This window comes from Scyliorhinus canicula, chromosome 12 (assembly GCF_902713615.1).
Source record: "Scyliorhinus canicula chromosome 12, sScyCan1.1, whole genome shotgun sequence".
Lineage (NCBI taxonomy): Eukaryota > Metazoa > Chordata > Chondrichthyes > Carcharhiniformes > Scyliorhinidae > Scyliorhinus > Scyliorhinus canicula.
Genome location: NC_052157.1, coordinates 164,009,135 through 164,023,630, shown reverse-complemented (window position 1 = coordinate 164,023,630; position 14,496 = coordinate 164,009,135). Strand labels below are relative to the sequence as shown.

General features: G+C 50.0%; 1 protein-coding gene across 3 annotated transcripts in view; it reads left to right on the top strand.

Annotated features, from left to right (window-relative positions):
• The window catches only part of zswim7 (zinc finger, SWIM-type containing 7), a 51,628-nt gene that overhangs the window by 25,657 nt on the left and 11,475 nt on the right, over nucleotides 1–14,496 (top strand). For all 3 annotated transcript variants that reach the window (XM_038814796.1, XM_038814797.1, XM_038814798.1), the window contains exons 3-4: nucleotides 2,444–2,465; nucleotides 9,816–9,918. In XM_038814796.1, the coding sequence (XP_038670724.1) occupies nucleotides 2,444–2,465; nucleotides 9,816–9,918 (125 nt within the window). The remainder of the gene's footprint in view (nucleotides 1–2,443; nucleotides 2,466–9,815; nucleotides 9,919–14,496) is intronic.

The window sequence follows — 14,496 nt, the reverse complement described above, 5'->3', positions numbered from 1 at the left end:
TGGGTCAGTGGGGGAGGGGGGTTTCTGCGGGTCAGTGGGGAGGGGGTTTCTGTGGGTCAGTGGGGGAGGGGGGTTTCTGCGGGTCAGTGGGGGGGGGGGGGTTTCTGTGGGTCAGTGGGGGAGGGGGTTTCTGCCAATTTACTGGCCCTTGATGGAAAACCCCTTGGGCAATTGAAAGGAGGTCAGAATTGGTTACATTTTCCCATCTCTCGGCCATAATGAATGATCCAGTTAATAAATATTTAGAATTGCACAAGTTAATCGTAGGCGGCAGCAAATGAAGAATTGCTAGGATCACCAGGAAGAGGACGGCATGTGGCACAGTGGATAGCACTGGGACTGCGGCGCCGAGGACTCGGGTTCGAATCCCGACCCTCGGTCACTGTCCGGGTGGAGTTTGCCCGTTCTCCCCGTGCCTGCGTGGGTTTCAGCCCTACAGCCCAAAGATGTGCAGGTTAGGAGGATTGGCCACGCTAAAATTGCCGTTAATAATAAAAAAGAATCACCAGGATGATCCAGCTTTGGGAAACTATTTTTAAAATAAGTTCTAGAGTACCCAATAATTTTTTTCCAATTAAGGGGCAATTTAGTGCGGCCAATCCACCTACCCTGCACGTCTTTGGGTTGTGGGGGTGAAACCCACGCAGACACGGCGAGAATGTGCAAACTCCACACAGACAGTGATCCAGAGCCAGGATCAAACCTGGGTCCACGGCGCCGTGAGGCAGCAGTGCTAACGCGGGACCTCTGCACCGTGAGGCAGCAGTGCTAACGCGGGACCTCTGCACCGTGAGGCAGCAGTGCTAACCCGGGTCCTCTGCACCGTGAGGCAGCAGTGTTAACCCGGGTCCTCGGCGCCGTGAGGCAGCAGTGCTAACCCGGGACCTCTGCACCTTGAGGCAGCAGTGCTAACCCGGGACCTCTGCACCTTGAGGCAGCAGTGCTAACCGGGATCTCGGCGCTGTGAGGCAGCAGTGCTAACCCGGGATCTCGGCGCCGTGAGGCAGCAGTGCTAACCCGGGATCTCGGCGCCGTGAGGCAGCAGTGCTAACCCGGGTCCTCGGCGCCATGAGGCAGCAGTGCTAACCCGGGTCCCTGGCACTGTGAGACAGCAGTGCTAACCCGGGTCCCTGGCACTGTGAGACAGCAGTGCTAACCCGGGTCCCTGGCACCGTGAGGCAGCAGTGCTAACCCGGGTCCTCGGCGCCGTGAGGCAGCAGTGCTAACCCGGGTCCCTGGCACCGTGAGGCAGCAGTGCTAACCCGGGTCCTTGGCACCGTGAGGCAGCAGTGCTAACCCGGGTCCTCGGCGCCGTGAGGCAGCAGTGCTAACCCGGGTCCTCGACACCGTGAGGCAGCAGTGCTAACCCGGGTCCTCGGTGCCGTGAGGCAGCAGTGCTAACCCGGGTCCTCGGCGCCGTGAGGCAGCAGTGCTAACCCGGGTCCTCGGCGCCGTGAGGCAGCAGTGCTAACCCGGGTCCCTGGCACCGTGAGGCAGCAGTGCTAACCCGGGTCCTTGGCACCGTGAGGCAGCAGTGCTAACCCGGGTCCTCGGCGCCGTGAGGCAGCAGTGCTAACCCGGGTCCTCGGCGCCGTGAGGCAGCAGTGCTAACCCGGGTCCTCGGCGCCGTGAGGCAGCAGTGCTAACCCGGGTCCTCGGCGCCGTGGGAAACTATAGTTATGAGACTTTGGTGCTAGTTTCGTAAATCAGAAAGATAAAGTTTGGTGGCACCTCCAGAATCTCACATTCTCAAATCAGCCGTGTTTGCTCTGCCGCTAGACATTTCAAATCCAGTTTCATAATTTTGTATTGTGGGATTTGAACTCTCAACCTCTGGGTTAATATTCCTAAAAAAAAATAGTCTCTGGATTATCATCACCATCTACTATCCATAGCTGCCTTGACCTTTATAACTAGTGGAAAATGCTTCAGAACAACTCTTCAGGGCCCAGTGCTGATTGTCTATTCCAACATCTCTCTTTATTTCTCTCCCTTCCAGACACACTGAATTATTCTGTGGTTGCAGTATAGCAGGAGTTGGCAGCTCTCCTCCCAGTGCCTTAACCAGGGTGGCCATCTGTCATGGTTGAGGGTTTTTGGCCGTAGAACCATCACAATTCAGTCTGATCCTGTCCTTCGCTAATACTCTTGAATTTCCCAGCCTGTGGGAACCCTGGCTGACCCCCAACCCAGGGCTTTTGAATCAGTAGCAACATTCAGCTCCCATGCTAGCCCCCACCACCCACTGAGCAGAGAAACCGGCTGTTTCTCCTGAACAGCATTTGCTGTGGAATGAATTGGGAGGCAAATAGACAATTTTTTTCAACACTGGTTATCTTTCTATTCAATGCACAATTCAGAGTGCCTGACTGTGTTATTAAGATTAGCTTTAAGAGGAAATGTTTGTGAACGGGACACTAATGAGCTTTCTTGTTTTTTCCAGTGACTGATGAACTGCTTCTGGCGTGAGTACAAGAGATTTTCCATCTGTCCCCTGGCTCTTTAACTCAGAAACCATTTATTAAATGTCTTATTTGATTCTGGGATAAGCTTTGATTGCATTATTGAGATTGCTGGTGATGATGAATAATTTAAAATTAATATTTTATTTATTAAAGTTTCCTGATAGTTTCATAGTGCCTGTGTATATACGGTGTGCATACAAGCAGTCTGTTCCAATCACCAATTTATTTTGCCATGACCATTAATCAACATTTGTAATTTGTTCAACACACAGTCTGCAATTTTTTTTTTTTTTAATTTAGATTACCCAATTATTTTTTCCAATTAAGGGGCAATTTAGCGTGGCCAATCCACCTACTCTGCACATCTTTGGGTTGTGGGGGCGAAACCCACGCAGACACGGGGAGAATGTGCAAACTCCACACGGACAGTGACCCAGAGCCGGGATCGAACCTGGGACCTCAGCGCCGTGAGGCGGTTGTGCTAACCACTAGGCCACTGTGCTGCCCCAGTCTGCAATTTTTGATCTCGATGATGTAGAAGTGACTGGATTGTTTACCTCATCTCTCGGAGTTTTCATACAATGATGCACTGTATCTTCAATGTTATAGAAAGTGATCTCGGTGCATCTGGTCAATAATGCAATCTCCATTCTGGGAACACTTATATCTGAAGTATTTAGTATAATAACCTCTCCGACTCGGTCTCACTATAGGTGTTTTTCTCGTATCGGCCTCCCCGAACAGGCGTCGGAATGTGGTGACTAGGGGCTTTTCACAGTATCTTCATTGCAGTGTTAACGTAAGCCTACTTGTGGCAATAATAAAGATAAAGATTATAAGATGCCAAGAGATTGTTTCCCCTGTGGGAGAGTCTAGGGCCAGAGGGCATAATCTCCGAGCACAGCAGTGATGAGGAGTTTCTTCGCTGAGGGCAGTGAATCTGTGGAATTTTTTACCGCAGAGAGCTGTAGAGGTTGGGTCATTAAGTATGTTTACAGCTGAGATAGACAGATGCTACACGACTTAGCCTGTAGTTGCCACACTCTTTCTTGAGTGGGGTGGTCTCCCTGTCTCTCTCCAACTCTCCCTGTCTCTGCCCCGTCTCTCCCTGTCTCTGCCCCGACTCTCCCCGTCTCTCCCAGTCTCTCCCTGTCTCTCCCCGACTCTCCCCCCGTCTCTCCCTGTCTCTCCCTGTCTCTGCCCCGTCTCTCCCCGACTCTCCCCCTGTCTCTCCCCTGTCTCCGCCCCGACTCTCCCTGTCTCTGCCCCGACTCTCCCCGCCTCTCCCTGGTCTCTCTCTGTCTCTGCCCCGTCTCTTCCTGTCTCTGCCCCGACTCTCCCTGTCCCTCCCAGTCCCTCCCTGTCCCTCCCTGTCTCTCCCTGTCTCTGCCCCGACTCTCCCCCATCTCTCCCTGTCCCTCCCCGTCTCTCCCCGTCTCTCCCCGTCTCTCCCTGTCTCTCCCTGTCATTCCCCGTCACTCCCTGTCTCTCCCCGTCTCTCCCTGTCTCTGCCCCGACTCTCCCTGTCTCTCCCTGTCTCTCCCTGTCATTCCCCGTCACTCCCTGTCTCTGCCCCGTCTCTCCCTGTCTCTGCCCCGACTCTCCCTGTCTCTCCCTGTCTCTCCCCGACTCTCCCTGTCTCTCCCTGTCTCTCCCTGTCTCACCCCGACTCTCCCTGTCTCTCCCTGTCTCTCCCTGTCTCTCCCTGACTCACCCTGTCTCTCCCCCGACTCTCCCGTCTTTCTCTGTCTCTCTCTCTCTCTGTCTCTCTATCTCTCTCTCCGTCTCTCTCTCCGTCTCTCTCTCTCTCTGTTTCTCTCTCTCTCTCTCTCTCTCTGTCTCTCTCTCTCTCTCTCCCTCTCTCTCTCTGACTCTCTCTCTGTCTCTCTCTCTCTCTCTGTGTGTCTCTCTCTGTCTCTCTCTCTCTCTCTCTCTGTCTCTCTCTCTCTCTGTCTCTCTCTGTCTCTGTCTCTCTCTCTCTCCCCCTCTCTCTCTCTCCCCCTCTCTGTCTCTCTCTCTGTCTCTGTCTCTCTCTCTGTTTCTCTCTCTCTCTCTCTGCCCGTCTCTCTCTCTCTGCCCGTCTCTCTCTCTGCCCCTATCTCTCTCTGTCTCTCTCTCTCTGTTTCTCTCTCTCTCTCTGTCTCTCTCTCTCTGCCTGTCTCTCTCTCTCTCTCTGCCCCATCTCTCTCTGTCTCTCTCTCTCTCTGCCCGTCTCTCTCTCTCTCTACCCCATCTCTCTCTGTCTCTCTCTCTCTCTCTGCCCGTCTCTCTCTCTCTCTGCCTGTCTCTCTCTCTCTCTGCCTGATCCCTCTCTCTCTCTCTCTCTGCCCGTCTCTCTCTCTCTCTCTCCCATGTCTCTCTCTCTCTGCCATGTCTCTCTCTCTCTCTCTCTCTCTCTCTCTGCCCATCTCTCTTCCTCTCTCTGCCCGTCTCTCTCTCTCTCTCTCTGCCCGTCTCTCTCTGTCTCTCTCTCTGCCCGTCTCTCTCTCTCTCTCTGCCCGTCTCTCTCTCTCTCTCTGCCCGTCTCTCTCTCTCTCTGCCCCATCTCTCTCTGTCTCTCTCTCTCTCTCTGCCCGTCTCTCTCTCTCTCTCTCTCTGCCCGTCTCTCTCTCTCTCTCTGCCTGTCTCTCTCTCTCTCTCTGCCTGTCTCTCTCTCTCTCTCTCTCTGCCCGTCTCTCTCTCTCTCTCTGCCCGTCTCTCTCTCTCTCTGCCCGTCTCTCTCTCTCTCTGCCCGTCTCTCTCTCTCTCTCTGCCTGTCTCTCTCTCTCTCTGCCCGTCTCTCTCTCTCTCTCTCCCATGTCTCTCTCTCTCTCTCTCTGCCCGTCTCTCTCTGCCTGTCTCTCTCTCTCTCTCTCACACTCTATCTCTCTCTGCCTGCTTTACTTTGCTCTTCACTTCATTACCACAGGAGGGCGCTAATTGCTTATTCTGTTGATATCTAAAAGCTAGGTTGATTTTCAAAGTTATTCCTGATGTAAAACCCGATCTGACATTATTCTGGCAGGTACAGAATTAGAATAGAATCTTCAAAAGATGTCGGCATAGAAGGAGGTGAATCGGCCTGTCGAGTCCCCACTAGCTCTCTGTAAGAACAGTTCAGCGGCTCCTACTTCAAAGAACAATACAGCACAGGAACAGGCCCTTCGGCCCTCCAAGCCTGTACGGTCCTGATACTTCCCTGCCTTTTCTCCATAAACCTGGGATTTTATACCTTCAGGCATTTAACCAATTCCCTTTTGAAAGCTGCAGTTGAATCTGCCTCCAGCGTGGGTCTCGGGCAGTACATTCCTAACCACCTGCCGCAGGTTTTAGTGTCGCATTTGGTTATTTTATTTATCACCTGAAACTTATGACGTCTGTTTCTCAACCCCTCTGTCAAAGGGAACAATTTCTCTCTCTCTACTCTGCCCACAGCCTTCCTGAGTTTGAATGCCACAATCAGATCTCCTCTAAACCTTCCCTTCTCTTGGGAGAACTCCGGCTTTGCCAATCTAACTTCATAACTGAACTCCCTCATCCTTCAGACCATTGCGCAAATCCACTCGACACGGTCAGTATGGCCTCACGTCATTCCTAAAGTGTGGTGCCCAGCACTGGACACAATATTCCAGAGAAGACCGAGCTAGCGTTTTATAAAGATTCATCATAATGTTCTTGCTTTTCTGTTCTATGCCTCTGTTTCTACATTACATTCGGCCCCCACCAACAAGCCTGGACTTGCAGAGGCCTACCGACTGAACTGGCTTGGGACAATTCACACCTCTTTAACCTGGAGTTACCTCTCTCTCTGCATCTTTGATGATTTGATTGCCTGCAGGTGCTCGCATTCCGGGGCATCTCTGACTGTGTCTATATAAACATTTCTGGAACAAGCCTTTCCATTCACCTGAAGAAGGAGCCGTGCTCCGAAAGCTCGTGTTTGAAACAAACCTGTTGGACTTTAACCTGGTGTTGTAAGACTTCTTACTCTGTTTCTAAAGACCAAGATCCCAAATGCCCTTTTAATCAATTCCTCAGCCAGCCTTGCCCAGCCCTCACGTGCTCGAGCTCACTGTGGTGAACCTGTTTATTACTGTGTGCAGGACAATTCAAATAGCTACACATCTCCGAGGGATGCAGCACCCCAGGCGCAGCCCCCCAGACGCAGCACCCCAGACCCAGCACCCCAGACGCAGCCCCCCAGGCGCAGCACCCCAGACCCAGCACCCCAGACGCAGCACCCCAGGCGCAGCACCCCAGACCCAGCACCCCAGACGCAGCACCCCAGGCGCAGCACCCCAGACCCAGCACCCCAGACGCAGCACCCCAGACGCAGCACCCCAGACGCAGCACCCCAGACGCAGCACCCCAGACGCAGCACCCCAGACGCAGCACCCCAGACGCAGCACCCCAGACGCAGCACCCCAGGCGCAGCACGCCAGGCGCAGCACCCCAGGCGCAGCACCCCAGACGCAGCACCCCAGCGCAGCACCCCAGACGCAGCACCCCAGACGCAGCACCCCAGACGCAGCACCCCAGGCGCAGCACCCCAGGCGCAGCCCCCCAGACGCAGCCCCCCAGACGCAGCCCCCCAGACGCAGCACCCCAGACGCAGCACCCCAGACGCAGCACCCCAGACGCAGCACCCCAGACGCAGCACCCCAGGCGCAGCACCCCAGGCGCAGCACCCCAGGCGCAGCACCCCAGGCCCAGCACCCCAGGCGCAGCACCCCAGCGCAACATCCCAGACGCAGTTCTGCATTACGAGCCAGCTGTTTAGCCCACTGTGCTAAACCAGCCCCTGATATCATTCTGGAGTCGACAGCCGTCCTCTTCACTATCAACTACACGGCCAATTATTGTGTTAAATTTCCCATTCATACCACCACATTAAGTCCAAATCATTAACATACAGAGAAACAGCAAGGGCCCAACACCGAGCCCTGTGGAACACCATTGGAAACCCCTTTCCATTCGCAAAAACCTCCAACCTGTCACCTTCTCCTATATTGTATTGGAATTTCACTTTTCTGACCAGCCTGTCGTGGTGGGCCTTGTCAAATGCCTTACTGACATTATCCACTGCAGCCGTTTATGAAAGCAGCTCACTATCACTTTCTCACGGGCAATTAGGGGCGGATAATAAACGTTCGCCTTCCCAGTGCCACACACACACAGGTAAGAATTTCAAAATATTTACCTGAAACATAGACAGTGATAAAACATTATAAAGCACTAATAATAATGGCTTTACTCATGCAAATGCTGGATCTTCCGTGTCTGTACTCTCAAACATACTGCACTAAAATTGTGGCAATGACATCGCAGGAATGTTTGGGTCTTCTCCAAACATTTCCTGACGACTGGTGTTTCTGAATAATTGATTCCGGACTGAAGGTTATCGTGTAGAATATTTGTTTAGCCCCGAATTTGAAACTTGTTCCTGATGTTGAGTCCCAGTTCTGTCAAGACATGGAGGTATCTTTGACAGGTGTCAGCACGTCATGGTAAGTGTTGATCCTGACCTGTTTGTTTTCATTGATGAAAATTCTGCCTCACGTAAGCAGTTTGTGCGAAACAGAAGCAACACTTTGTACTGTGTTCAGCCTAGCCAGCATGATCCTTCTTTTATGTGATCTCCATCATGCAGACCAGTCTGGAGGGAACCCTGGCTGACTTTACCCTCCCACACAGACTGCAGGGTGGCTAACTGAGCTCAGCGTGGGAATCTCACCACGACACTCCAGACTTAGTATTACATTGGCTTTTTGCGTTTATCCAGTAATTCATCAGTGGAAACGTATATATTCACTATATATATCCATGCATTACACAATATATATCATCATTCCAAGTATTGTCAAACATTACTTTGGTTAAACTGTCACAACAAATCAACTTTGATTTGTGTTAATTCTGTGAACGTGCAACCATCTATGAAAGTAAACTCAAAGCCATTTGGATCGATGCTCCATCAAGCCACGAGCTCCTGTACCACATCTGGAATTGCTTGTGCCAGCAATTATGCACTACCTTTATTCTCCCTGCATATATTTTATATGTAGCCGACCGTGTTGAATAGTGACCCCCTCAATGCCAATCCAAACTCCGTGAAAGCCGTACACGTTAACTACCCAGTACTAGTGGAAAAGAAAACCCAGAAAGGGACGATTGTTCAATCTGGGACAATGTGATTGAATTGAAAAAAATATATGAAACACGAGCCAGAATTCGGGGAATGAAAACTAAAAAGGATCCACAGATAGAAGACAGGTGTCTGTATTGTGCTTGGTGTAGAGCAGGAATATTAGGGGCTGGTTTAGTACACTGGGCTAAATCGCTGGCTTTTAAAGCAGACCAAGGCAGGCCAGCAGCACGGTTCAATTCCCGTACCGGCCTCCCCGAACAGGCGCCGGAATGTGGCGACTAGGGGCTTTTCACAGTAACTTCATTGAAGCCTCCTTGTGACAATAAGCGATTTTCATTTAATTTCATTCATTTCATTTTCATTCTGTTTGGCTTGATCCCCAAGTTTCCCTCTCGAGAATACATTCCGACATGACATTCAGATTCTTGAAACAAAAACGTTCAACCTCAACAAAACAATCTCAATCACTGAATGCTAGTTTTAAATTGCGGAAACAGTAAGCAGAGTGTTGAATGAATAAAGAAGGTGGAATTGGACCTTTTCCTCATGAAGATAATAATTGCTAAAAGCAGGGACATTGAAACATGGACATGCACGAGTGCTGTAACTTCCAGGAGCACAGACCGAGAACTGGAAGTTAGGTTCAGGCTGGATAACTCTTCCAGCTGGCACTGACATGATGGAGCAAAGTTGCCTCATTTTGTGCCTTGTGTAGAGACGGACAATTAATCCAACTTTAGAAACAAAGTTGGATGGGTTTTGATAAACCGAAAATAGTAAATATATCGTGGGGAGAGTGTGGAGGAACGGTGTATCTTTGCGTATTAAAAATAATGAGAACTGCTTTACAAAGGTATTTTTCGTGATTTGAAGGAGTTTGTTAATTTTTCAAAACGGTTGTGCGGGTGAGGAGGGAGGGAGTCACGTGTAGTCAATGCTGTGACTCAGGACCTGCTTCATCTGCATACTTCACACAGGGACAATGTGCAGGATTACACCTGCTGCCCATATAACTTTCCTCAACACTTGTCAGTGAGGTTATTGTGCTCTATTTTAACACAGTTGTTTTAAGAACAGTTTCCTTGAGAATGGACAACACTTTTCCTCAGGGAGGGAAGTGTTGAATGTTTCAACTTGGGAGAGGCTGAATGTTCTGGGTTATTGTCGGCTCCTGTCGGTGATATAAAGGCTCCAACTTGACTTAAATGTTGTTTCTTGTCCAGATTAAAGTTTGTCTTTGGCCCAGCTGCCCTGCAAGCCTTGGAGCTGGTGGACCGACGTGCTGTAACACTCGTCAACTCTCCCAGTGGAAGATCCCTCTACCAGGTATAGTGTTTTTAAATGGCTTTAAATTAAATCATTTTTTATAATTTTTTTGTGAGTATGGCTATCCTAGTTCCCTTGGCCCAATACCACACATCAGGAAGATCCCAATTTACGTTACATTATTTAACACCCTGTAAGAGGAAGACAAATCCTGTGCCAGTCAATGAGACGTTTCCAATATACCTGTGACTGTGTCTACTGACAGATATATTCAGACTCTTGCACCTGCTCCACTTGCTGTCATCTTTTTCCTGTGTCAGCATACTTGTAAACCTGTCATGTAATTAAACCCTCCTGCTGACCCTGCAAACGTTTCTGCGCTGTGTGTGACACAACAAGAAAATTACTATCTTGTTTTAAAAATGTTGAACAAAACTTTTGAGTGAGTTTGTTTTTTTCCTTTGTGCTAAAAGAAGCATTGCTCTTTGATACATGTCAAGGTAAGCGAATATCATGGGCTATAAGCGAATATCATGGGCTATAATCAAATATCATGGGCTATAAGCGAATATCATGGGTTATAAGCAAATATCATGGGCTATAAGTGAATATCATGGGTTATAAGCAAATAAAAGTTTCACCTACATTATTGTTCCTGTCCCTCAGGCCACCCTAATTTCATCCATGTGACAGTTCTGTCATCTCAACAGGAGATCATTCATTTCATGGCTTTTAAAATGCGTCCTTCATCCTGTGGACTCATAACTGGCAGTGGGCCAGGCGGTAGGGTGGCGCAGTGGTTAACGCTGCTGCCTCACGGCGCTGAGGACCCGGGTTCAATCCCGGCTCTGGGTCACTGTCCGTGTGAAGTTTGCACATTCTCACCGTGTTTGGGTGGGTCTCACCCCCACAACCCAAAGATGTGCAGAGTAGGTGGATTGGCCACGCTAAATTGCCCCTTAACTGGAAAAAAGATAATAATTGGGTACTCTAAATTTATTTTGAATAAACTGGGAGCTGGCCAATAGTTAAAGATGGCCCTCCCTCCAACTGGAGAGTTAGAGATGGCCTTCCCTCTAACTGGAGAGTTAGAGATGGCCCTCCCTCTAACTGGAGAGTTAGAGATGGCCCTCCCTCTAACTGGAGAGTTAGAGATGGCCCTCCCTCTAACTGGAGAGTTAGAGATGGCCCTCCCTCTAACTGGAGAGTTAGAGATGGCCCTCCCTCTAACTGGAGAGTTAGAGATGGCCCTCCCTCTAACTGGAGAGTTAGAGATGGCCTTCCCTCTAACTGGAGAGTTAGAGATGGCCTTCCCTCTAACTGGAGAGTTAGAGATGGCCTTCCCTCTAACTGGAGAGTTAGAGATGGCCTTCCCTCTAACTGGAGAGTTAGAGATGGCCCTCCCTCTAACTGGAGAGTTAGAGATGGCCCTCCCTCTAACTGGAGAGTTAGAGATGGCCCTCCCTCTAACTGGAGAGTTAGAGATGGCCCTCCCTCTAACTGGATCCAAACACAGGTGGGAAACCGGAAACTAGTTTAAAAAAAACAAATTTACAATTACATTGCAATGATGGTGCACAGAGAACAGCATCCCTCTCGATCCTGACTCTGTGCCGACACACTCACACCAATAGCATCCCTCTGGAACAAAGAAAAAGAACAAAGAAAATTACAGCACAGGAACAGGCCCTTCGGCCCTCCCAGCCTGCACCGATCCAGATCCTTCATCTAAACCTGTCGCCTATTTTCCAAGGATCTACTTCCCTCTGTTCCCCGCCCGTTCATATATCTGTCTAGATGCATCTTAAATGATGCTATCGTGCCCGCCTCTACCACCTCCGCTGGTAAAGCGTTCCAGGCACCCACCACCCTCTGCGTAAAAAACTTTCCACGCACATCTCCCTTAAACTTTCCCCCTCTCACCTTGAAATCGTGACCCCTTGTAATTGACACCCCCACTCTTGGAAAAACCTTGTTGCTGTCCACCCTGTCCATACCTCTCATAATTTTGTCGACCTCAATCAGGTCCCCCCTCTAGATCCTAACTCTGTGCCGACATCCTCACGCCAATGTCACTTAAATGAAAGTAACTCCACATGACTCTAACCTCTCTTTCCCCATTTTGTGTTTGTGGTGGAGTCATTGGAACAAGACTTTTTCTCGCTGCCCTGTAACATCTTACCATCAAATCAAACAGTATTTGAGTAAGATGATTCGTGCGCAGCATCACCAAACAGAAAATGGGTTGATTGAATCAGAGTTGGACAGAAATGTACAGCTCATAAAGAGGCTATTTGGCCCATAGTGTTGGTGCTGCCTCTTTTAAAGAGTTGTGTTAACTCTAAGATGATCACAGGCTAAGGTCAGAGCCTATTACTGACCTCATTCCACAGTGTAGGACAGGGTCGGCCACCTCTGCTTAAAATTCATGGACAGCTACATGACATTTAGTGCCTTTTTAATCTTTAAATCATGTTAGTGATGCCGCCTTGTTGGTCAACAGTTTATAAAATTGTGTTCAAATCCTCCGTGAGCTCACCCTCCTACAGCAGTAACCTCACCCAGCTTTCTATTTCCGGGATCTCACTGCTGTAATTCTGCTCTTTTGCAGATATTGAATCCCTGCAGTGCAGAAAGAGGCTATTTAACCTATTGCTTTTTACACAGAGGGTGGTAAATATATGGAAAGCGCTGCCTGGGGAGGTGGTGGGAGCCGGTACGATAGCAGCATTTAAGGGGCACCTAGTCAAATGTATCATTAGGGGGGGACTGGAAGGATACGGACTTCGCAAGTGCAGATGGTTTTAGTTCAGGCAGGTACCATGGTCAGTACAGGCTTGGAGGGCCGAAGGGCCTGTTCCTGTGCTGTATTGTTCATTGAGTCTGCACCAACTCTCCGAAAGATGCACCCCACCTATGCCCACGCCCTCACCCCATCCCAATAACCCCACCTATCCTTTTGGACACTAAGGGGCAATTTTAGCAAGTCCAATCCACCTAACCTGCACATCTTTGGACTGTGGGAGGAAACCGGAGCACCCGGAGGAAACCTACGCACACACTGGGAGGATGTGCAGCTCCACACAGACAGTGACCCAAGCCAGAATCGAATCCGGGTCCCTGGCGTAGTGAGGCAGTAGTGCTAATCGCCATGCCGCCCCGCGGTCTCCTTTATGATTACCCCGCCATTGTCCGTTGTGCTTTCACCTGCCTGCATACTAAACTCTGCAATTCCCTCCCTAAATCTCTCCATGTCTCTCCTTTCAGCTGCTCTTTAAAGGTTACCTCTTTGATGAGTCTTTTTTTAACTAAATTTAGAGTACCCAATTAATTTGTTCTCCAATTAAGGGGCAATTTAGTGTGACCAATCCACCTAACCTGCACACATTTGGGTTGTGGGGGTGAGACCCACGCAGACACGTGGAGAATGTGCAAACTTCACACGGACAGTGAGCCAGGGTTGGGAGCAAACCTGGGACCTCGGCGCCATGAGGCAGCAGTGCTAACCACTGCGCCACCGTGCTGTCCAACTCTTTGATGAGTGTTTTGGCCACCAGTCCCAACACCACTTTATACGGTTTGGTGTCAGATTTTGTCAATCACTCTGGTGAAGCTCTTCAGGGTATTTTACTGCATCTAATGTGCAAGATAAATGAAGTCGTTGATTAATATTCTATGGCTAAAGGGAAAATCAAAAACCTTTTCATGCAACAGCTGTGGTATGTTTCAAAGAATGACACAGCTCGCTGAAAGCTAAAATAATAAATGGTGCAGGAAATGAACAGCACCACTGTCCCCATCAAACACTCCCAGGACAGGTACAGCACGGGGTTAGATACAGAGTAAAGCTCCCTCTACACTGTCCCCATCAAACACTCCCAGGACAGGTACAGCACGGGGTTAGATACAGAGTAAAGCTCCCTCTACACTGTCCCCATCAAACACTCCCAGGACAGGTACAGCACGGGGTTAGATACAGAGTAAAGCTCCCTCTACACTGTCCCCATCAAACACTCCCAGGACAGGTACAGCACGGGGTTAGATACAGAGTAAAGCTCCCTCTACACTGTCCCCATCAAACACTCCCAGGACAGGTACAGCACGGGGTTAGATACAGAGTAAAGCTCCCTCTGCACTGTCCCCATCAAACACTCCCAGGACAGGTACAGCACGGGGTTAGATACAGAGTAAAGCTCCCTCTACACTGTCCCCATCAAACACTCCCAGGACAGGTACAGCACGGGGTTAGATACAGAGTAAAGCTCCCTCTACACTGTCCCCATCAAACACTCCCAGGACAGGTACAGCACGGGGTTAGATACAGAGTAAAGCTCCCTCTACACTGTCCCCATCAAACACTCCCAGGACAGGTACAGCACGGGGTTAGATACAGAGTAAAGCTCCCTCTACACTGTCCCCATCAAACACTCACAGGACAGGTACAGCACGGGGTTAGATACAGAGTAAAGCTCCCTCTACACTGTCCCCATCAAACACTCCCAGGACAGGTACAGCACGGGGTTAGATACAGAGTAAAGCTCCCTCTACACTGTCCCCATCAAACTCTCCCAGGACAGGTACAGCACGGGGTTAGATACAGAGTAAAGCTCCCTCTACACTGTCCCCATCAAACACTCC